At 38.0% G+C, this 24,691-nt stretch overlaps 2 protein-coding genes across 2 annotated transcripts; both read left to right on the plus strand.

Annotated features, from left to right (window-relative positions):
* The first annotated feature begins 18,696 nt into the window (after positions 1-18,696).
* Positions 18,697-20,196, plus strand: LOC133528515 (uncharacterized). Its single transcript, XM_061865903.1, has one exon. The coding sequence runs from the start codon at positions 18,781-18,783 to the stop codon at positions 20,194-20,196; it is 1,416 nt and encodes a 471-aa protein (XP_061721887.1). The 5' UTR covers positions 18,697-18,780.
* A 234-nt stretch (positions 20,197-20,430) lies between these two features.
* LOC133528624 (uncharacterized) lies at positions 20,431-21,876 on the plus strand. The gene has a single exon (XM_061866071.1). The coding sequence runs from the start codon at positions 20,455-20,457 to the stop codon at positions 21,670-21,672; it is 1,218 nt and encodes a 405-aa protein (XP_061722055.1). The 5' UTR covers positions 20,431-20,454; the 3' UTR covers positions 21,673-21,876.
* Positions 21,877-24,691: the final 2,815 nt, after the last annotated feature.

The following is a 24,691-nucleotide window of genomic DNA, read 5'->3' on the forward strand; positions in this document are numbered from 1 at the left end:
GCAATCTGTCGTTGGCGATATTATTGCTAACTGCTCGCGTACGATGCATTCTCCTGAAATAGATAGGCCATACATTTTTTCAGGCTGTAGAGAGCAGCACTAGCATGTATTATAAACCTGAGAGTAACTTATGCATACTATGCCTTAAACAGTTTTTTGACAAGTTTTCACTATGGCATTGATGCATCAAGGCGTTTTGGTTACAGATGGTCTAACGCGAAACGAAATTTCGTTACCTATCTGCCTCTCTGTCTATCGAATAGGCAAGAATGATGGAGGCAGAAACCACAATTTAGATTTTCCATTTCGCGGTAGGCCCCGTGTGCGTTAGTAACGCCCTCTACGCAGAGTTTTGCGTAATATTCCCTATTTTATGCCTATTATTACTGTAACTACTGAAATAATACAATAATACTCTTCGTATGTTTTATTGTTCCTAAATTAATGATTAACCCTTTACCAGGCCCCGAAGAACCAGCGTGTCTTAATACGTACTTTATATTATGTTGCAACCGTATTGAACGCCTTGTAAAAAATGTATTTATGAACGTCGGAGATCTTCCTTTAAACCAGAAATAAAAATGTGGGTTAAGGTTATCCCATCGCCTGTCTAAGTAATGAACTGTCATACTAGATTTTGTCTTATTATATTCTTGATCAGGCCAAGGGATATATTCCACCCACATCTTATATCGGTTATAATAGTCAAGGTTTAACTCCAAATCTCCTACGAAACATTATATCAATCACTGAAAAAAAATCACTTACTTACGTGAGTTTTTATGACATGACAAGACAATTTACCGGGCCATGGGAAATATAGCTCCCACACAGTTAAACTCTAATAAGGCCATGGGATAATGTCAACCCACATCCTAATTCTGGTCATACATAATAATGCATGAATATTTAGCAATGTTTCCGATTACATTAGCTTTCAACACTCAAAATCTACAAAATATCAAAAAATTGTTCGACCTATGTACTTCTGTTTCATAGAAATTATGAAAAGTGATCGAATTTCTCCGTAGTTTACTGAAATTAGCGTTCAAGTGAATTTAAACGGCTGCCAAAGATATATTACGCAATTTAGAAGCGTGTTGTGAATGAAGATCATAAAATAATATTTTCAGGGATTGACAAAATATTTTGTAGGTGGTTTGGAGTTAAAACCTGACTACGGTAACCGATATAAGATGTGGGTGAAATATATCCCTTGGCCTGGTAAAGGGTTAAGACGTGGAACGCATAATTTCGTCAGGGGGAAGGGGAAGCCTATGTGCCTCTCTTTCGCACAAAGAAAGATCGCGCAGTGATAGAGAGGCGAATAGATGAACTAATGAAGTGGTTCGCGGTTATAGCCCTTACTGTATTGTAGTATCGTAAGTGTCAGGATGTCAGGACCATGATAGCTATTTATAACGATATAAATAGCTATCATGGTCCTGACATCCTGACGCTTACTCCCAGTTTTAGTACCTTTTTTGTATTATTTGGTACATGACATCAAAAAAAAATTACCTCGCTAAAAATCGAGAAATATTGAAAATAATGTGGTCAAAAAAGTTACAGTTAGAATAAACTTTGTATGTGCACAGTGGTGCAGCCACTCAATGTGAACCGGGCCTTCAATATAGTTCAACAGTTAATATTTTTGGCTAAAACAGTTATGTATTTTAGAGAAGTGTAAATCTTGAGCGTTTCGGGGGTTTGAAGACACGAGGGTTAAACAATTTTTTCTAACGACTGAAACACAACATTTTTTATAGTACATATGGTACTACTTTACCGCACTAGGGCGTTAATTAGCACTTTACGCGCCTATGTCGAAAATTTAAAGTGCCATATGTACTGTAAAACGTTGTATATGTGCGAATAGATAATTGGCAACTCGTTTCGATTTAAAACACTCCTTTCGATCGTGTTTTAATTTACTGCCACTGGTTGTGAATAATTGAACTCGTTTTGAATTAATGTATAATTACCACACCAACGCCAAAAAATATTTAAACTTCAAAATCATCACAAGTCGTCGTCGTCGTTAATTTTACATTCCTAGGTGATAAAATATTTCAAAATTTGAATGATTAAATTACTTTGCATTTCTTGTGAATAAAATGTAAGTAACTTTCCCATCCGTTTTTAAAGAATAACGGCAATACATGCGAAAGACCGACTATGACTGTTAACCACCGAATCCCAGCGCTCAAAATGTATTCCACTGATGTCATGCTTAAAAAAATTTAACATTTTGAGAATAATATGGTTAGTTATAATTTTTTACCCCTCTCATTTCTTGAAAATATAAGTAATTATGTTGAAACTCAGTAAGAGTTGCTGGAGAGATGCTATCTAGCAACCCTTACTGGACTTGTACTCCCTAACTATAGAGCTATTTTTTAATAAGTAAAAAGAAATGCAAAAAAGCAGTTACTTCTTTTACAGTCAAATATCCATTAACTTTATAACTTTTTAATATTTTGTGTTCTACGTTGTATCGATATATGTGTACCCGAAGTCGATAAATGAGAACTCTCTATGACAGTTCAAGAATGCCACAATAATTCCGGTCTCTGTTAATAATAGTTTGCCACCTTATTGACGTGCATTTTTACATATCAAACAAAAAATAAATAAAAAATATTGAATGTGGATACATTCATCCTCCTTAGACGTGGCTGCTACAGTCTTCACGATTTTATTTGCCGTGTGATCATCGGTTTCCAGTTGCAGCTTGGTGCCATCGAGGAATGTCCATAGTATATGAAAAAAGAAAAATGTTTATAATACCATTCATTGTATCACAATATCGACTAAGTACTACTAGAGGGCACCTTTAACCTTATTTTGGCAATGTTAAATATCCTTACAATTGTCTATTAATGATAGTTTTCAGTAAGTAGCTCATAATTGGGTAGTTTCTCCCCTACACCCTAAATTCATCCAACGAAATAAAATGTTCCGTAGGGTATACATGGTGGCCTATTTAGATCGTTCAGTATGGGAAAGTTTGAAACTATAACACATACGAAGATCTGTTCCTAGGAATCATGCCATCGATTTTCTATATATAAAGACGGGCCAATAACACCTGCTTTGTATCTACTGTTTTATTTTTGAAGATTCTATACCTATGTTATAATTATCACCTACTAAGTTTTTGAAATTAACAAAACTAAAGCTATTTTAGTCTAACAAGCATATTGTTATACTTTCTCTTTCACATATGTAAACTATTGAATGAAAAACAATAGCCCATAGGTAAGCCCATATAATATACCTAAGCCCTAACTCGTAAAATACTTGTCAAGGAGAAATTATGCAAAAAATGCAAATATAAAACTATATGTAAAATATTTGAAGAGTTTCATCCATTATTCCTGGGATCCATTATCAGAAATAGATCTTGACTAAAATGAAGCTTAAAAAATAACTTGCAGAACAATCTCAACGAAGAAGATATCGCCAAACGTGAAATACGCGTAGTTGAGGTGTTCCGTCTGGTCTTCATCAGCAGTTCCACTTAATTAAATGTCACTCACTTTTTTAATGTAAATGCTTGATTTGTTGATACAACAACAAATATATACAGGGTGTTTATTTAGTCACCTGCAAATAATTTACGAGGTGAATAATAGGTCATACATTCCTTTGTACATCTCTACAAATCTTATGATATGAGCTCTGTTCATGGGTTCTGCTCGTTTGCTTCCTATATTTAAAAAAAATACTTCTACTTAACATAACGCCATTCCTTTGTACATCTCTATAAATCTTCTGATACGAGCTCTGTTCGTGGGCTCTGCTCGTTTGCCTCCTATATTAAAAAAAATAAATTCTACTTAACATAGTGCCATTTCTTTGTACATATCTACTTATCCTATGATACAACCTCTGTTCATGGGCTCTGCTCGTTTGCCTCCTATATTTAAAAAAATACTTCTACTTAACATAGCGCCATTTCTATGTACATATCTACAAATCTTATGATACGACCTCTGTTCATGGGCTCTGCTCGTTTGCCTCCTGTATTTAAAAAATTACTTCTACTTAACATAACGCCATTCCTTTGTACATCTCTACAAATCTTATGATATGAGCTCTGTTCATGGGTTCTGCTCGTTTGCCTCCTATATTAAAAAAATACTTCTACTTAACATAACGCCATTCCTTTGTACATCTCTATAAATCTTCTGATACGAGCTCTGTTCGTGGGCTCTGCTCGTTTGCCTCCTATATTTAAAAAAATAAATTCTACTTAACATAGTGCCATTTCTTTGTACATATCTACTTATCCTATGATACAACCTCTGTTCATGGGCTCTGCTCATTTGCCTCCTATATTTAAAAAAATACTTCTACTTAACATAGCGCCATTTCTATGTACATATCTACAAATCTTATGATACGACCTCTGTTCATGGGCTCTGCTCGTTTGCCTCCTGTATTTAAAAAATTACTTCTACTTAACATAACGCCATTCCTTTGTACATCTCTACAAATCTTATGATATGAGCTCTGTTCATGGGTTCTGCTCGTTTGCCTCCTATATTTAAAAAAAAATACGTCTACTTAACATAACGCCATTCCTTTGTACATCTCTATAAATCTTCTGATACGAGCTCTGTTCGTGGGCACTGGTCGTTTGCCTCATATATTAAAAAAAAAAAAACTACTTAACATAGTGCCATTTCTTTGTACATATCTACTTATCCTATGATACAACCTCTGTTCATGGGCTCTGCTCATTTGCCTCCTATATTTAAAAAAATACTTCTACTTAACATAGCGCCATTTCTATGTACATCTCTACAAATCTTATGATACGACCTCTGTTCATGAGTTCTGCTCGTTTAGCTCCTACTTAAAAAAAATCGATTCTACTTAACATAGCGCTGTTTCTTTGTACATATCTACCAATTCTATGATAAGAGTATGACCTCTGTTCATGGGCTCTGCTCGTTTGCCTACTATATAAAAAAAATCTACTTAACATACCGCTGTTTCTTTGTACATATATATCTACTTATCCTATGATAGGTACGACCTCTGTTCATGGGCTTTCCTCATTTGCCTCCTATATTTAAATAATACCAGACAAATGCGAGCCGGACTCGCCCATCTAGGGTACCGTAGTTTTTAGTATTTGTTGTTATTGCGGCAACAGTAATACATCATCTGTGAAAATATCAACTAACTATCACGGTTTACGAGATACAGCCTGGTGACAGACGGATAGACGTACTGACAGCGGAGTCTTAGTAATAGGCTCCCGTTTTACCCTTTGGGTACTGAACCCTAAAAAGGAACTTTTACTTATCATAGCGCTCTTTTTGGATATACTGTATAGTAATATGGAATTTACTGCTCTTCTGACCTATTTCGGTACCTTTTATGTACTTAGTACTTACCTACATACATATTAAGGTTATACAACTATTATTTCTAGAATCAAAAAATCAATACAAACAAACCTACGTAATATACACGTATTTTAAAAACATAATCCTCGAAACTCGAAAGCTCCTCTTTTTGTAAATGCAATGCAAATAAAACGCATTAAACTTAATCATGACGTCACGATCAAGTATCATTTAATAAGGGGCGTTTCGTGCGTAGATAACGATTGTCAGATTTGACTCTCATTTCTAACTTTTGTATTGCTTCAATGTTATGGGTCCCATAAAGGCATGTTTCTTTTATAAAAACTTATTATCTAGCCTAGCCTTTTGGCAGTATTTTCTCGAGCTTTACGCAGTTGATTGAGGAAGCTGCCATACAAGACAAAAGCATTTTCAAAGCGACTTTCTCTTAGAACACCCCATCTATCCGTCTATCTATCATAATTTATTTCAGGCAACTAGCGGCCCATAGATAAATACCTTAAGATTAGCATACACATTATAAAAATATATTTTAAAACGAAATACTACAAATCACATTATTTTACTGCGGCATGAAACTATTTATCATAAGACATACCCTTTGAGACTGTCTACCCATTGTTTTTGTATATGACAGCTACACATCCTTTCAGCAATGGCTTTTAGGAACTGCAAACTAATAATCTATGGCCCGCTGATTTTACCAGTGCAATCAGTCAACTTCGGGCAGCTTGTGGCATGCAGTTGGGGAGTAACGATCTCACGTACCCGAGTGTTCCTAGGGAGTTCTGTCATTCGAAGGAGGGTGGGTGGGACAGGATTATCTGCTTCTGGGTTGCCTTGGCCGGCCGGCCAGGGTGGAGTCGTTAGAGCTATAAGTTCCAAGGGTGGAAGTGCAAGACGCGAGTTGGCACAGTGGCTGTTACAGCCACTGGGTTGAAAGCGGTGCACGCCTCTCGATACCCCTGAGCCGCTCACACCAGTGTTACTCTTGAGCCATCCCAGATGTCGCTCTTTGTGTCGTCTGCCGGAAATAAAATTGTATACCGTTTTATTAGGCAGGCGTCTGGTTTTTTATCCCATAGCTCAGTGTTTAGCCCATCGCTTTCACACAATAACCTAGTTTATTTTAGATTCCAACAACTCTCAATAGTCCTTACACCCTGTCGGGCCTGCCTCTGCGTGCGTCCTATGACATGGGCAAGGGCAGCATCAGCTCGGTGTACATCTTACATTTCATGAACGTGTCAAAAGGGCCTCTACGTTAGGTTAGGGCTCGGCGCACGCTTCTCAAAGGTCCGGAATACCATTGTTCCGTGATGGGAAAGACATACAAATTAAAATAATAATAATCGTTAATGCAATGCAGTGCTCTATTTGTCAAAGAAAATAAAATTGTTTCACACTCACAAAACATTCATTCTTATTTTTGCTTATTTTTTCATACATTAAGTATCTTTCTGTAAATAAGATCACTATTTTTTCTCTTGTCAGATTTATTTTACTATTTGAATAACACGACAGCGTCAAATGTCGTCAAAAGTATACAAGTAAAAAGGTTTAAGAAAAGAGTCCGCAACATATTATTTATTAGACCTATTAGCAAAGAATATCCTATTAGTACGGTCGCGGAAATTGATTCTTTAGCAACTTGCGGTTCAAGTAAATTTGGCTGTACATACTTATGGTAAGAGCTGTCCATTGTAACGTGACACGTTAACTGCTAAAGAATCAATTTCCTCGACTGTACTTACAAGCTAAGCCTAAAGTGCCATGGCAATTAATGCAAGCTTACGAATAAATACAAAAACCGGACAAGGGCGAGTCGGACTCGCCCAACGTGATTCCGTACTTTATAGTATTTGGTTTTTTATATACTACGTTGGTGGCAAACAAGCATACGGCCCACCTGATGGTAAGCAGTCTCCATAGCCTATGTACGCCTGCAACTCCAGAGGAATTATATGCGCGTTGCCGAGCCTAACAACCCTCCTTCCCCTCGTTGAGCTCTGGCAACCTTACTCACCGGCAGGAACACAATACTATGTTGTTATAGTGGCAACAGAAATACGTCATCTTTGAAAATTTCAACTGTCTATCAGGGTTCATGAGATACAGCCTGGTGACAGACGGACGGACGGACGGACGGACAGACAGCGGAGTCTTAGTAATAGGGTCCCGTTTGGGTACGGAACCCTAAAGATGAAAACTGCTGCCATGTTACTATACATTTAAGAAACACAGGAAATCTGGAATTGACATATTGAAAAAATTATATTGTTATCTTCTTCTGCACGACTTTTTAGTATGAGGAAGCTACTTAGGTACGTAAGGCTACCCCCGATTCATTTGTTATGAGGGGGCCCTCGGCCTTAGAGCACGCATAGCACAAGGGCTACGCCCGACTTTCTCAATATGAGGCCGCCGCTGTAGCCCGACGTCAGAGCGTTCATATCATTTCGGGCTAGCATGACGGGCTACGCAAGACTCCTTTGCCATCTCACTTACTTAAAAAAAAATCTTAAATTTAATACTCTTTTACTTCAATAACCTTTTCACTTTTAGTTACATGTATGGCGTGCCTAAAAATTATATTTTTATACATTTGAACTTCTAAACTAAGTAGTAGCTTACCATCAGGCCGGCCACCAACGTAGTATAAAAAAATACCTACTTTCCACTTTTCTCTTTTGGTTATCTTATAGTTTTTGAGTAAAATAGCTGTGACATACGGACAGACAGATAGACAGACAGATAGACATGACGAAACTGTAAGGGTTTTTGCCATTTTGGCTACGGAACCATAAAATGCACACTGTAAATTTCAACTACCTAACCTACTCGTATTATAGATCAAAAATTCCTTTTTCGCAAGAAGTAAGTAAGCCAGTAAGTAGTTTATTTTTTGTACTTGTTAGACAATTCTATCTTAGTGTACCGAACTTAACAGTTATTTTTTTTACTTTGAGAGCGCACCACCGACATTCTTAGTGGTGTACGCGTATTTCTCTGTAGCTGAATGTTTGTAGATGATTATCTTATATCGATACTTTAAAATGTTTGGTATTCCTAACAGTCATTTTAAATATCTTCTCTTTTAAACTTAAGTTTTTTATGCATTCCTGAAACGGAACAAGTCTATGATAGGATTGATGGGAGAAAATAATGCAAAAACGCGGCATTAAGCAAAATGATCATTTGTGATTCAGGTTAATATCTATCGGGTATCACTGAACCCCAACGGATATATTTTTGCAATACAACACAAATGCACACCTCAATAGAAGAAAAAAATACTGAAAAACAATAGGCCTGTCTACTCGCTAAGAAGCACTTAGGGCAGCTTGTGATGAGTCAATCTCTAAGTAATCTGCCTAGTTACCTACCTCAAAACGAGACCGCTTTTTCATACAAACGTAGTTCCCATTACGGATAATATTTTTACAGTACATATGTTGCTAGTTTACCGCACTAGTGCGAAAATTAGCATATTACGTTACTGTGTCGAACATTTAAAGAGCCATGAACTGTAAAACGTTGTACGATACATGTGTGAATATGTAATTCGCAACTCGTGTCGATTTAAAACACTCCCTTCGGTCGTGTTTTAATTTATCGCCACTTGTTTCGAATTTCCTATTTTTCGCACTTGTATCGTAATGTACTATTACAAAATTGGATGTAGAACGAAGGGAATATCAATATCCAGAGAGGAAAATGGGGACTATGTTTGTATGGAGAACCGGTCATCCCTTTTCCTTTTAATAGTTTAATATGCTTCGGCACATGACTATTTGAGACAATATACACGCATTGTATTTCCATTACCTTAAGCAGAGAACACGGTGGCTTCGAAAGAGTCTCGGGTCATGTGGAAATAAAGCTCTTCACATAATGTTGTGTAATTCTCCTTTTTCCGAAAGTGTCCGCGAAATGTCCAAATGCACAATTGCCCAGAGTATGCAGTATTCTCTTCATCAGCTATTATGGCAGCCAGGGCCAATATTTTGATTTTATTATTTATTTCTATATCGACTTGCTTCCCATCGAACCAATTTTTTCAATATGATTGACATTTGTGACATTTGTCATGAACAGTCCGTTATTTGGACGGCTCGGTGAGCTCGGACAGCCCGGCCCGGCCTGTCTCGCGCTCGGAGACTCAACGATAGTGTCAACGCATAGAGATACTATAATATAGAGATGATGGCCCGGTCGCCCCGGCCCCGGAACGGTCCGGCGACGGTGGCGCTCCTGAAAGTCCGTGTGACGGCTCGCTCCGGTCCGCCCCGGCCCGGTCCTGGCACTGTGTAGCGTGAGTCATCCTTAATGTCGGGCTGGAATACTGCTGCAGTAATGCTGGTGTAGTCTAAATCCAATAGGTACCTTAACACTTACCAAAACTAGGTACAAGATTCGACTAGAAAACTATTTCTATTTTATTTCCCAATAACAACCCGGTAGGTAGTCAAAAATTAACAACCAGCGGCGGTATCATGGTTCCATTTTTATCACTTGTCACTACACCCGTCACTTTTGCGCTTACATACTTGTTAGAACGTGACAGGCATGGTGACAAATGATATAGAGCCGACCATCTTAGCCCAACAGTACCGCCTAGTTGGGTAAAATGGTACATTTTAATGTATGTATTCGCATGCGAAATAGGCCATCATGTCCCGAGATGTCTTTTATGAGTCGTAGGGGAATAAGGATGCATGGCGTTGCGAGAGCATTGCTGCTGTTTAATTGAAATATAAAATCTAATTTAACTAATAACTAACATATTTATATCAAATGTTACTTAGTTGACGAAGCCTCACCAATTCCTGGTTTAAAGTTGCTGAAACACAGCAACCTAGCTTAAATTTTGGTAATTAAACATACTTGAAACGTGGCGTCACATCCAAAATTTCCTCAAAAATCCTGTGCGGGTCAGTGATTTGGAAAATGTCAACGCAGGGAGGCGCTACGTATCGCATGCGAGGAGTGTGGAGTACACTGTTCCATAACTCCGGAGCGTGGAACTGTAGTGTCTGGAAACGGCTGGGGCGTTTGTCTTCTGCTCTTGAAAGTTAAAAACATTAGGGACACAGAGTATGATTTTGAAATAGCCGAAAATTAATTAGGGATTGATTTTGGGTGATGTAAGTAAAATCTTTGGTAACTTTGGATTTTGTGCCTATGTTGAATCTACTTCGAAATGAAATAGGAGAGCGGATTGTCCCTTTCTAATAAAAAAAGCATAAAAAAGACAACCGCTTCTTTAACAAGCTACAATTTTTCGAAAAATGGGCTCCAGATTTTATATTTTGTAATATTTTACAAATGGGCATACATTTGTGATTTTCTTTTCAAATAGGTATGCCCTTGTTCTTTATTATGTTGTCCGAGTATCTGTCTACCTTAGCGAAAATCTACGTGCGATTTCCACGTCAAAGTTTATTTTTGTTTATTCTTCTGGCTTACACTCCTCCAACCTAGAACGACAAATTTCACACAATTTACCTATACTTTTACCATTTCGCATTGTGCATCAGTAAGAACCAAAGGTAACTGATTAATTTAGTTTTATTTTTCAGTTTACGTAGTTTGCCTTTCAGCATCTATATTTTTTAACCACTTCAATTCTCTCTAGATCTATGTCAGCATGCCACAGCCTGGCAAAATGCCAACGGCTTTAACCCCCCAGTATCTCACGTTGGGTCATTTATTCTACGATAACATAGGCACAAATTAACCAAATTACTGCAGCCCACCGTCACGCGATTTTCGAGCACTGATGGTTTGAGCGGTTAAGCCTTGAACTTTGGTTGAGTGGTTAGGATGATTCACGCTAGAACGACCTGGTCTGGGTCGAGATGTTGTACACTTCGTTTTCTATGTAAAGCATAACATGATTACCGATCACTTGTCATATAAAAGGAAGTGTATGACGCATCGGCCTGAACCTGGAATGTTCTAGCGTGTTTAATTCTTAATACAACGCCTTATTGAACGGATGTAATTTCATACTATTTTCAAAGTAAGGTCAATCGTCGAATCCAACTAGGCTACGAGTTCGGGAGACAACACCGTATTATTTTCTAGTCCAAAAATTTTCGCAGAAAATCAAACTCTGATTACTGTATGTTGTTCAGTCAGGATTCCCACTGAATACATTAAGGATCTGAAACGTGACCATACTACTTACTGTGACCATGCCTAAGGATGACTCAGGTTGGACCGGGCTGGGTCCGGCCGGAGCTTCCGACGCTTACTTTTCTATGACATCATCGGTGATCACTTGATGCTTTCCATAGGAAACGAAGCGCCGGAAGCTCCGGCCCGGACCCGGCCCGGTCTAACGTGAGACCGTATACTGTGATTTTATAAGGCAGGTCAGTGTCCTTAAATATAAAATGGTGAGAACTATTCGCAAAAATCTTAAGTCACGTACGTACCAATAACGCGTGCATACTCGTACCAATAATTTTAAATTTAGAAGTATGTGTACCTAATGTGTGTATACCAAAATGGTAGGGGTTGGAGGATTTGATTATACCAGACTCCTTTTATTGCATCTGGAACACCTACTGACAGAACATAATTTTTTTTTAATTCCGCTACCTAAAGGTTGTCTGGAAGAGATCGCTTTTTAGCGATAAGACCGCCTGTTGTTTACCTCTTCTTTATGTGTTGTATTATTTGTACTGTTTCTGTATTGAGGTGTGCAATAAAAAGTATTTGTATTGTATTGTATTATAAGCTACAAGAACTGCAAACTATTCTTCTTTGTCGTTATACTCTTTGCAGAGCGTCGTGGTCAACTGCTGACATCAGGCGCAGGCAGATTTCTCGCCATTTTTCGTGGTTTGGGGTCATTCTGGCAAATGCGTTCAGAGGTACCTTAATCGTAGATTTGATTAACCTAAACTCAACACACAATAAATATTTCTATAATATATTTTTTTCCGCCTAAAGTGGGAATGGGCGGGTCATGTAGTTCGAAGAAAGAATGACCGTTAAATTGACATTCGGATCTCAACTGCAGCGCATTACTGTTGCGACATTACTGCGGCAGCGTTCTTGCCGCTGTCAATTTCCTTGATAAAATACGTGACATTCCTGTTACGAATAGACATATTTATACAAACATAAATTTCAGCGATCACCAGTAAATCAGGGTTTGAAATTATCCAGATAATTGTAGTCTTTGATAATTATCGCGATAGTTATCCGATAAATATCGGATAATTATCCCAGGTGTGAATGGTGTTATATTTATTTAACGCAACTATCAACGTTCCAATTCACGCGAGATTTGTTTTTAACGATAATTATCAGACGTAAAAATCACGATAATTATCAAGATAACTTTAATTTATAATAATCCTTTCGAATCCTGCAATAAATATATGGAAAAACCTTCGATAATTGAGTATATCGTTGCAGGCCATTAAATTTTGCCCCCTAGAATCCGATGTCTGGTCAAGAGTTGCCACAATAACAAGTCTCATTTGTCTCCAGGTCAGACCGTAATAATACGAGTACCACGTATCATTATAGCAATTTCCGCACAGTCGTATCTATATCACGCTATAACTTTCGCAAAATGTGCCAACACATATATTATTGTTATATTATGATCATAAACATATTCGTGACAAATAGTGCCGGAGCCACTACCATGATTTACTCGCGGGGTTATAAATTAGCACTCTGTTCGGGAAAATGTTTTGAAAATATTGCGTTTTTCTCATATTTCCTTCGCCTCTAGTTGCGGCTTGTTCTTACGAAGAAAAACATCATAGTTGTTTTTTTAGCTGCCTTACTTGACCTAAGCAACGGAGCGATAAGTCTTATTTTGATTTTTTCTTATCTTATCTCATCTTAAGAGGCTGTCAATACCTAAAGCGCGCACACTGTCTATTTGTATCAGAGTAAATGAGATAGTACTGTCGCATGTTACTGGGCCTGGGCAAGGGAATAATAAGAAACATATTTAAATAAAAAAAAAGTGAATTATTAGTGTAATATTTTACTCAATAGCGGTTTAGATATAAATGTTTTGAATTGTGATTTTAATTGCAGACCCACAAGTCAAAACAATAAAGACATAAAACCGTTTAACTGTGATTTTAAGACCAATCTTTGCAATTATTTTCTATCGAGCCGATTTCGTTCAATCATGTATCGAGTACAACCACGGTCTTTGAAATATAATTAATATGAACATATATTTTTAGACTAAAACAAATAGTCTTTCTTAAAAAACTGTTTAAGTAACATCAATTTCAAGGACATTGGGTGTTGACAGCCTCTTAAGTATTTTTTTGGACGGATTTCATAATTAATTCTTATGATAATTATGTATTAATTCAGATAAGTAGGTACTCATCATCATTCGCTTGCCCTTATCGCATTCATTTGGGGTTGGCGCAGCATGTCTTTTTATTCCATACCTCTCTAGGGGCTCTGTACCCCTAGTGTACATCTATTTGATATCGAAACGTGACGTACGCGTTTGCATTAAGTCTCATTTTGTATGGGATTTTGAGTTTCCAAAACATCCCGCTAGGCGCGCTGTTTCTAAATCCCATACAAAATGAGACTTAATGCAAACGTGTACGTCACGTTTCGATATCGATCATTCACTCGCGTTCGTTACATGTCATCTCTCACACAATCCATTACCTTTTCCTAGGTTTTCCTCTCCCGTTCCATCCTTCTCATTCGTTCAGATAAGTATTCAGATATATTCAGATAAGTAGGTACTACTACTAGGTGTAACTATTTTTCTACACTAAATAATTAAAACTTAATTCCTTACAATTGAACGGAAGTGCAATAATGTAATATAATAAAAATATTTAAAGTGTAAGAGTTTGATTTTTTGTTTATAAACACACGATTTAAAGTCGAATATTACAATTGATAGCTATAGTTAAAATAAAAATATGTCTTTGCATATCCGCGAAGTAATAACGGGCTAGACTAACCTGTAATACTTATTTGCGTATTACCTCTATATACATGCAATTAAATTTTAACACTGATTGACTAATCACGTTATTATTTCGCGGAATCATCGCGGATTAGCAGTAATACAAGGTGTAACATATTGGGGATTCGTTTAAGGCGTATTCGGTATCGTGTTCTGATTAGGAAAAAGTAGAAGAAAGAGTTTTATACGCAAAATTTTTGTATGGAGCCTCTTCCAGACAACCTTAGGGTAGCAGGACATAAAGAACAGAAAACTTTAGAAGCAGTTTAGTTTTTAATTAATAAAATGTATAAGTAGGTATGTGAGTCAATATCACATGATATTTGTAAAGAAAGAAAGAAAATACATTTATTTATGACAAAACACACACGGATGACAAAAACATGTTGACAATACAATGTATAACATTTCGCGCGAAATGCCATAAAAGGGTCACAACTCAGCATGTATCTGGCAAAGTCAGCGCTGTTCTTCCGTTGTGACCCAGGCGTACGCTGTTCGTAAAATAAATAATAATAATTCGTTTGTAAAATGGGCCTTGTTAATTAAAAGAATCAGGCTTTAATTGGCGGAAATCCATAGTATGTAAAACAAATGCCACTTTGCTTAATTTATGCTTTGATTATGTTTTTTATTTTATTTTTTATTAATGGGTCTTGTTACTTGATTTAAATAAGTAAATACTCGTAAATATTTCTCCAATTAAATCGAGATACGATAGTACATCCTGAATCCGACAAAGTTGGAGAATCGGTTTGAAAGTCGAGCGCGCAATCAGAGGCCCAGTATTTTCGAATGGAATTCTTTCGGAACTGTATGCCGTAGCCATAAAACGGGTGAATTAAAGCGGCTGAGCGATATTCGGAAAATTAAAAGTAGACACTTGAACTTCCCGGACGATATCGACCTGTCAGTTATTCGCGATTGTACTTTTACGAATAAATGACAGGCTGATATCGTCCGGCTATGGAAGGTAGAAGCAAGGAACAGAATCTGCTTAGGCAGAATTGTTGCGAAAGTGTCCTGCTGTCAGCTATAAATAATAGTTCCAAATCTCTCCAGAGTAGCGCTAGAGTAGCTAACCGTTACCTACCTACCTGCCTAGGCGTTATTGACGGAGTGAAGTGCGCTATCTATGATTAGATTTTATCTCAAGTATTCTAGGAATTGTAGCGCCACCTATTTATGGTTTTTTGTCGGACACTTTTTGATATATGGAGATTCTGTTCCTTGCCTCTACCTTCCATAATCCGGCGAACTGGTACCTAATCGGTGTGCACTGACAGGCGATGTTGTTTTTTCTACTCCAGCACTTCTATCTGTCAATTATATGACTGCCAGTGATATCTAAATGAACTTTATTAGAAGCGCGGCGCGCGGGGCGAGCCGGCGCTTGTCTATTCCTACATATAACAGCAGTGTTGATATTAATATTCATAGAATAGTACAACAGGTGTATTTTATTAAATGCTAACTTCAAGGCAAAGATCTTCCAACCAAATTGAATTACTCTTTTATAGTTAGGTTTTATTTAAAAACAGAAATAAACAAACATAATAAAACTTACTAAGAACTTAAACTGAAGATAAAAAATTTGGCCCAAATCGCCGTCAACGGGCAAGGTGCCTAGAAGGCTGGCCGTATTTCTCCGCTGTATAGCGATACTTATACGCTGCGCGAAATAGTAGCTAGCCCTCTGGTCGCCCGGTGCCTCTATTAGGCGCGCCGATAAATCTTTAAAAAGCCGACGCGCACTGGCCCCCATGGCCCCAAGGTTTCAACGCCAAAAGCCGCAAACATGTAGCTGCTTCCTAGTGCTGCATATTTGCGGCGATTGAGGCTTTCGGCCGAGGATGCCGCAGCGCTAGCTCTAACTTTGGTGCTCGGGACATGGGACGGTGCCAGGGTATCAACGCATGTAGCGTCCCAAACTAGCGGCCGACCCATGCTCAGTTATAGGTATATACTTACTTCGATATTTTAGGTGTAGACAGCAGCAATGTCTCAGAAAATATATTGTGTAGAACGGTACAGTCAGCATCAAAAGTAGCGGATCAAATAACGTTTCATAAGTATCTACCATTCTGTAACAGCTTAACAAAAAGTGGTGTCTTTAATATAGAACAACTAAGACTGTAAAAGATATACTTTTGAGCGCGAATTTTAGAAATTTATCTATATTTGGAAAAGTTATCCGGAATATCAGATATTTTTGGCGCGTTGTTTCATCCGCTACTTTTGATGCTGACTGTACATAAATAGTGGCTCTGTGAGCTATAGACCTCGCGATAATATCGATAAGCTTAAAACATATAAATACAAAATATACTTACGGCCCGATTCAAAGAATAATTAAGACACGTTTAAGATCTTGGAAAGATCTTTAAAAGATCTATAACTAAACGATATGTCAAAATTGGCGTTTATTTCGATTCTGCTGTGATCCCAATAAGATCTACTACGATATTTGTACAGGCTTTGAAAGCCTATATTAAAAATAGAGTGTTAAGTGTGTGTCGTGAACTTTGCGTAAACCAATCGGCAGGCGTTTATAGTACATCGAACAATTTTAATTGTCATCGCTCACTTCAAATACGAGCTCTGTACAAGTAACACCTTTTTTTATTAAATTAATTTTGCATATATATGGGCATTTGATTTACACCATCATATCCTCTAAAGATATGACATGGTGGCCCATGAGGGGAAATAAAGAAGAATCCGCGAAATAATGAAGAAAATGTACAATAATTAGATACGACATCGGCCGACGCGACGAGTAACGGATCTTCAACATCGCAATTTCAAGCCTAGAGGATTGCTGTGTTATTCTGGAGCTACTAGGGGATGTCTAAAGTCACCAGGCTTCAAGAAGTGAAGATCTCCAACCCAGGGTTCGACCAGTGAAACCGCTAAAGTTCACATCGAGCAGTTACATTCGTACGCCGCCACCAAAAGATAAGTGTCTATCCTTCATTAAATTCCAATATTCCTAACAACAGACAATATAACTATTTAAAATTTATCTTCAATTGTGTAAATCAAGTGGTTTCAAACTATAATTACGTATAAAAAACCTTAAATTTGTGCAAAAGGTGCATTGCATCAGATTCTATACCTACCCGAAACATAAAAAAGTGAACAAAGAACTTTGCAATTTTAGATTTATTTTACTAAAATTCAATACAAAGTCTTTCAATATTACAAAGTTAACAATAAATTTTAATAACTATTATTACATTTACAAGTTTTGAACATTTTCATTAGTATAATTAAAGTGAAAGTTAAAATATTTTACGTATTAAGTTCAAATTAATTTAGGTTCCGTTTTCCTTATCTTTGCTTACAATATATTTAGCATTATTTGCCGACTATTCCAGGGCAATATTATTTCTAATCGCCGCGCGCCGCTGGCATCGTTTGAAAATAAACTCCGTGGCTCGGCATCGGCCGGGAGGAGTCTGCTGAGCGTGCGCAGCCGGTTTCCCTGTCATCGGCAAGTACCACCGGAACGAGGAACGTGAGCCATTTTATCATTTTTTTATTGCATTACTATCTAAATTCAATAACTAAGTACAGTCACTAACAAAAATGTCGAACGAAACTGAAAAGGCAGATAAGTTAATGTTGCTTCAATTATCTAGAAAAAGGGCTTCCGCCAAAGGACAAATTACTAAATTTGGAAAATATTTAGATAGTATTGCACCAAAGACGGAGTTGGATAATGTTCAATTAACCGAGTTAAATTTAAAACTCGCAAAGTTTGAGGCTTTGTCCGTCAAGGTTGATGAATTGCAAAGTGAAATAGAGGTCTTAAATTTTGAAAATATTTCGACTGAAATTGAAGAGCGTGACCTCATGGAGCACGAAATAATAGTAAATATTGCTACGGCAAAAACTTTAGTCGAAAGATTTTCTAAAAAATTTGAATGCGAAAAAAGGCGCAATTCCGCGCATAATATGTCATGTTGTATAGATGATCTCGCTCATCCTTACGAAATAGGGTTAAAATTACCTCAAATACAGATTGCCAAATTTGATGGCGCATATTTTCGTTGGTTGGAATTCCGCGATACTTTTGAAATTTTAATACACAAAAATGAGCGTATTTCAGACATACATAAATTCCATTATCTCGTGTCATACCTACAGGGTGACGCGGCTAGGATCATTTCAAATTTGGAAGTGTCAACAAATAACTACAGTGAAGCGTGGAAAATGATTTGCAATCGGTATGATAACAAAAGAATATTAATTAATCATCACTTAAATTCATTATTCAGTATTAAACAGCTTCCACGGGAATCAGAGCGGTCTTTGCGATTTTTGGTTGATCACGTGACCAAAAACTTGCGCGCCTTAACCAGCCTAGGCCAGCCCACAGACAAGTGGGACGTATTGATAATATTTATGTTATCCTCTAAGTTAGACAGTAATACTTTGCTAAAATGGGAAGAATACCGCAATAATTTGGACAGTGATGTACCCACTTTAGAACAATTTTATAAGTTCATGATCGATCGCGCTGATGTACTCGAATCGTTAAATCGTAACAATAAATCAGATGTTGTTAGTGTGTCAAAGCCACCTAGCGTTCCTTCACGTTCTGCACCGAACAATAATTACGGTCAAAGACCAGTTCAAAATAATTACGTCAAATCATTTGCAAGCTCAACCAATAATTATAGCAATAAAAAGCAAAACATATTTGCATGTGTTATTTGCAATGAGCGTCATAGGATTTATGATTGTCCTACTTTTAAGGCGAAGGGAGTTGACGAGCGAATGATGGATGTGACAAAATATAAATTGTGCACAAATTGTCTGAGGCAAGGTCATGTTGAAAGTGAGTGCCGCATGGGTCCATGCCGCGAGCACGGCTGCACCGAGCGACACAATAGTCTTCTCCACCGTCCATCTTCCTCCTCAAGCCACCTCGCTCAAGTAGACGAAGAAGACGCAGTGCATGTCAATTATGCTTATCAAAATACAATTCAAGGCCGTCGAGGTTTATTATCCACGGCAATTATTGAAGTAGAGAATCCAGTAAACCATCAAAAGTTAAAAATTCGTGCATTTTTAGATAATGGAAGCGAGTCATCTTTCATTACTGAGTCTCTTAAAGCCAAACTGTCATTGAAACCCCGCTCAATTGAATCCTTAAATGTTATAGGAATGGGCGATACTCCTTCTAAACATGTAATAAAAGGAACTTGTGATGTTCAATTAAATTCAACAAAAAATAAGTTTAGTGCTATTTTATCTTGTTACGTCATGGACGAACTTACCGGTCGTATACCAAAGGCGCCCGTCGATATTACCTCATTCAATTTACCTCAAAATATTGAGTTGGCTGATCCAATGTTTCATCAGCCAGGCCCCATAGATGTTGTCATAGGTGCTGACCTCTTCTGGGATATTATAGGGCATGAGGAAATTTCCCTTGGACCAAATAACCCAAAGTTAAGAAGTTCAAAGTTCGGTTGGATAGTGTGTGGACGTATAAACTCAGTTGTATCTAACAAAAAGATACTCTGCAATCATGCTGTAGTCTCTTCAACGCAAAATGAAAATGTTGACAATTTAGTGTCAAAATTCTGGGACTTGGAAGAAGTTCCCAAAAAACCAAACTTGAGTAAACCAGAAAGTGAATGTGAAAAACACTTCCTCACTCATACTATAAGAGACGAGGAAGGACGATTTTGTGTCAATTTGCCATTAAAAGAATCTGTAGATTGTTTAGGTGATAGTTATAATACTGCCAAAAAGCGATTTTTTAATTTAGAGAAACGTTTTAAACGAAATCCTACTCTTAAATATGAGTAAGGTTCTCTTCGTGTAATAGACTCATTGGATCGTTTGCTTACATGCAAGGATTCATGTTCAACACAAAAAAATAGCATCAAGCGTAATGGCATATTAACAGCTGATGAATTGCGTGAATCCTGGTATTCGTTATGCATTATTGCTCAAAGTCAATCTTTTTCAGACGAATATGAATCACTTTTAAATAATGCCATTGCCATGCCATTAGGCAGTAAAAGCAAAATATTGTGTTTGTCCCCATTTTTAGATAATAAGATAATGCGTGTTGGAGAGCGCTTAGATGCCACAGATTTTTACTCTTTTGATAAAAAACACCCCATTTTACTTCATGCATCGCATAGACTAACAAGGCTTTACTTCGAAAGAGAACATCTCGTCAATATGCACGCTGGTCCTCTTTTGTTATTTTCAACTGTAAGAGAAACTGTTTGGCCAGTTAACGGACGTCACCTCGCATGGCGTGTTGTAAATAATTGTGCTAGGTGTAGACGCCTACGAGGTAAAACCCTCCAACCTAAAATGGGTAACTTACCACCCCAACGTATTACCCCCGACTATCCTTTCTTGTCAGTCGGGCTAGACTTTGCTGGTCCTTTTACTATCATTAATCGCAAGGGCCGTGGAAGTCGTTTGATTAAATGTTACTTGTGCTTGTTTGTCTGTCTACGTTACAAGTGCATCCATCTCGAAGCCGTTAGTGATTTAACTAAGGATGCATTCATTATGACTCTTCGACGCTTTATAGCGCGCCGAGGCAGACCCACTGAAATTTTTAGTGATAATGGGACTAATTTTGTAGCTGCCGCAAAGGAATTAGGGTCATTTATCAAACAAAACCAAGAACCTCTATTTGATTTTGCAAGCCAAAACCTTATAAAGTTTAAATTCATTCCGGCTTACACTCCTCATTTTGGTGGACTATGGGAAGCCGGCGTTAAATCGGCTAAACATCATATAAAGCGCGTTATCGGTAATAGCCACCTCACCTTTGAGGAAATTTCTACTTTATTTACACAAGTGGAATCTATTTTAAATAGTCGTCCATTATGTCCGTTGTCGTCGTGTCCCAATGACCTTCTTTCCCTATCCCCTGGACACTTTCTTATCGGAAGGCCGCTAACTGCTCCACCAGCGCAATACTTGGGCGACTCTAAGGAAAACTATCTTCAACGCTATGAACGCCTGGAAAAAATACAGCAGCATTTCTGGCAGCGATGGCAGCGCGACTACATATCAGAAATGCAGCAAAGAACTAAATGGAAGAGCAACGCTGCCAAGCTGAGCGTCGGGGATATGGTGCTCCTGTCAGAAGATAACGCTCCCCCTCTGTCATGGAAGCTCGGTCGTGTTCTACGCCTCATCACGGGATCCGATGGAATAGCCAGAGTGGCAGACGTCACCACAAACAGAGGCTGTGTGCGCCGCTCTCTCGTACGTCTGTGTAAGCTTCCGACAGCCGAAGAGCTTCGAGGTTGAAAAGCGAGTTTTCAACGGCCGGGAGTATGTACAGGCTTTGAAAGCCTATATTAAAAATAGAGTGTTAAGTGTGTGTCGTGAACTTTGCGTAAACCAATCGGCAGGCGTTTATAGTACATCGAACAATTTTAATTGTCATCGCTCACTTCAAATACGAGCTCTGTACAAGTAACACCTTTTTTTATTAAATTAATTTTGCATATATATGGGCATTTGATTTACACCATCATATCCTCTAAAGATATGACAATATTTCTAACGTCAAACTCAAAGTGACATTGGTTGTCCGAATCGAGTTGCTTCTGTCAATTATACGACATACAAACGATATCTACATGAGAACGTATCTAAACCAGAACTTATCGTTATCGTATCTCAAACTTCGAATCGGGCCGTTACTTCGTTGATCAATTTTCACAACGTACAATGTTCTTAAGTGCCATAGATCGCAATGGCACTTAACTCCTTTACGCCGATTTTTACCATTTTGAATATTTTCCTAAATACGTAACGACAGATAAATTGTATATAGCTACTGAACCTGCTTACAAAATTTCACGAGATTCAGTTGAGAATTATGACCAGTAGAGGAGAAACCTCCGGACATACAAAAGCAATTGCCCGAGTTTCTCTCACGAAGGATCACAACCTCATCTCGAATTTAAATGTTGTTATCATACTGTGAAATTGTTACAAATCCTTTGTGAGCTGATAAATAAACATTTTTATTATTTATTATTTATTATAGTTAAAACGTAGACCTTCGCTAACGCTTCGGCCAATTAGGACTTAAAATTAATTCCTTTAGTAAACATGTTGCACAAAATACTCTTTTATTAGTTGTCCAGAAATTAGGCGTTTGTCCCTTAAATTATGATATTCTAAACTTATACTGTTTGACATGTTTTCGAGACCTAACACTTATAAGATTTTTGAAGTGAAAACTTCTTTAGCGGCGCTGTGCTCTTTTTGTGATGGGGAAAAAATGTTCAACTCGCGACAGGTCACGTAACCGATAGATAAGTCAGATTGAAAATTCGTAAGACGGACACGTGACCTGATCGAAAAACTGTTACAATGTCATTGAAGCCAGTAGACCGCCGTGCGGTAGAAAGAGAGGGGGATACTTCCTCTCCTACGCCGCGCCGGGTACAACGGGTTGCACTCCGGGAGTGCCGGCAGAAGTGAAAACTTGAATATTGTATTTTACCACATAAATGATAGTACTTTTATACTGATAATTATAGCAATTCGTGCAAAAATATCCAAAATATCAAAAATGCGCAACTTTAATATTCAAGTTTTCACTTCTGCCGGCACTCCCAGAGTGCAACCCGTTGTTTTTTTGTATAGGTACCAGTGGCGGCGCGTCACAAATATTCGTAGGGAACCCGGTGCTAATTTTGCTTTCCTTTTCTCCATGAACTAATCGTGAAAGTACTGAACGGGCTGATATCAGACAAGCCGGTGGGAATCGAGTTCTTGGAACGATCCGCCACTGATAGGTACAGTATACGTATAAAAAGAAAAAAAAAGGCTAAAGGCTTTTACTGTAGTTCTCTGGTTCTAGAACGTTACTCTGCTTAAAAGAATCTTCATTGAATATCAGCTTAAGCCAGGCATCTGCCAATACATGCAAAATCGTTGCCTTAATATTCACATCTCACTTCATCCCTATGCAAGCTTAAGGGCGCTTTACACGTCACGGGATCAATACGACTGTACTCAAGAAATAATAGTTTGCCACAGCAGCTCAAACGTGCAAGAATTTACATTATGTACCCTTCTAAAATTTCTGACCTTCCAACCAGAGGGTAAACTAGGCCTTTTTGGGATTAATCCGGTTTCCTCACGACGTTTTCCTCCACCGAACGCGACTGGTAAATATCAAATGATATTTCGTACTTACAAAGTTCAGAAAAACTCATTGGTATGAGCCGGGGTTTGAACCCGCGACCTCCGGTTTGCAAGTCGCATGCTCTTACCGCTAGGCCAGCGCTCTTTTTTTTTCTTTATCTGCCTCTCTATCCTGTGAATATGCACGAGCGATAGACCATAAACACATTTCGTTGTTCGTTTTTGCAGCAGGGCCTCTAGTGCTCCGAGGCGAAAAGGTTTATCATAGTCTGGCCAGTAAATATCGTTGGATATGCAGCGGAATAATGCCACTAGTACATTTGGCACGTTTGCTCCGGGTCCCGAGGTTGCTGCTGCGTTGCGTTTTATTTAGATGGTTGCTTTGACAAAGCGTGTGGCGGATTATCCTCGTACATTTTTGACGATGCTCGTGGATGAACTTAAGAATAAGAACTTTGTGAAATATTAGACGAAGTTTGTTACGTATGCTCTTTATGCACTTTGGACGAAACCTGCGTGGATTTTGACTAAAAATCGTAAATGTGGACCATCTCAGACGTCGACATTGGCTTTAACTGCGATTTAAGGCCAGAGCATACCGGTTGCTATTAAAAACAATTTATTCACAAGAACATAATATGGTATATGGGACGTTTCAATAAAGATACAGAACCTCAATACGTATGGCCGTTAGGCAAATCTAGCTTATACTCGTACTATCTTTAATAGTTACGAGTACACTACTAAAGAACCACAAAACTGAAATCTTAGCAAACTTGTCCTTTATAGGGTACCAGTTTTTATAATAATTGCGACTCAAAATATACACATATTTACTCAAATATTCGGAGCTTCGGCCGAGATTGTGGCCGAATATTCGGTATTTGGCCAAAACCACATTCGTGGCATCTCTAATACATATCAATATAAGCTCCATACTTGCGATGAAAACTTAGCGTAGTCCGACTCCACTTGAACCTTCCTAGCTACATAATTTGCACCGCTATGGTTATATTCTAAATATACTTGTTCCGTACCAGGTGGGTGTAAAGAACCCAGGTTTGCACGTTAAGTATGAAATGCGATTAAACCTAACTTCGGCTGTGCGCGTTACCTCCCTCGATTGTTATAAGCTACGAGCCATCTTACGTTATCTAACTAA

The sequence above is a fragment of the Cydia pomonella genome, chromosome 19, assembly GCF_033807575.1.
Source record: "Cydia pomonella isolate Wapato2018A chromosome 19, ilCydPomo1, whole genome shotgun sequence".
NCBI classification, from domain to species: domain Eukaryota; kingdom Metazoa; phylum Arthropoda; class Insecta; order Lepidoptera; family Tortricidae; genus Cydia; species Cydia pomonella.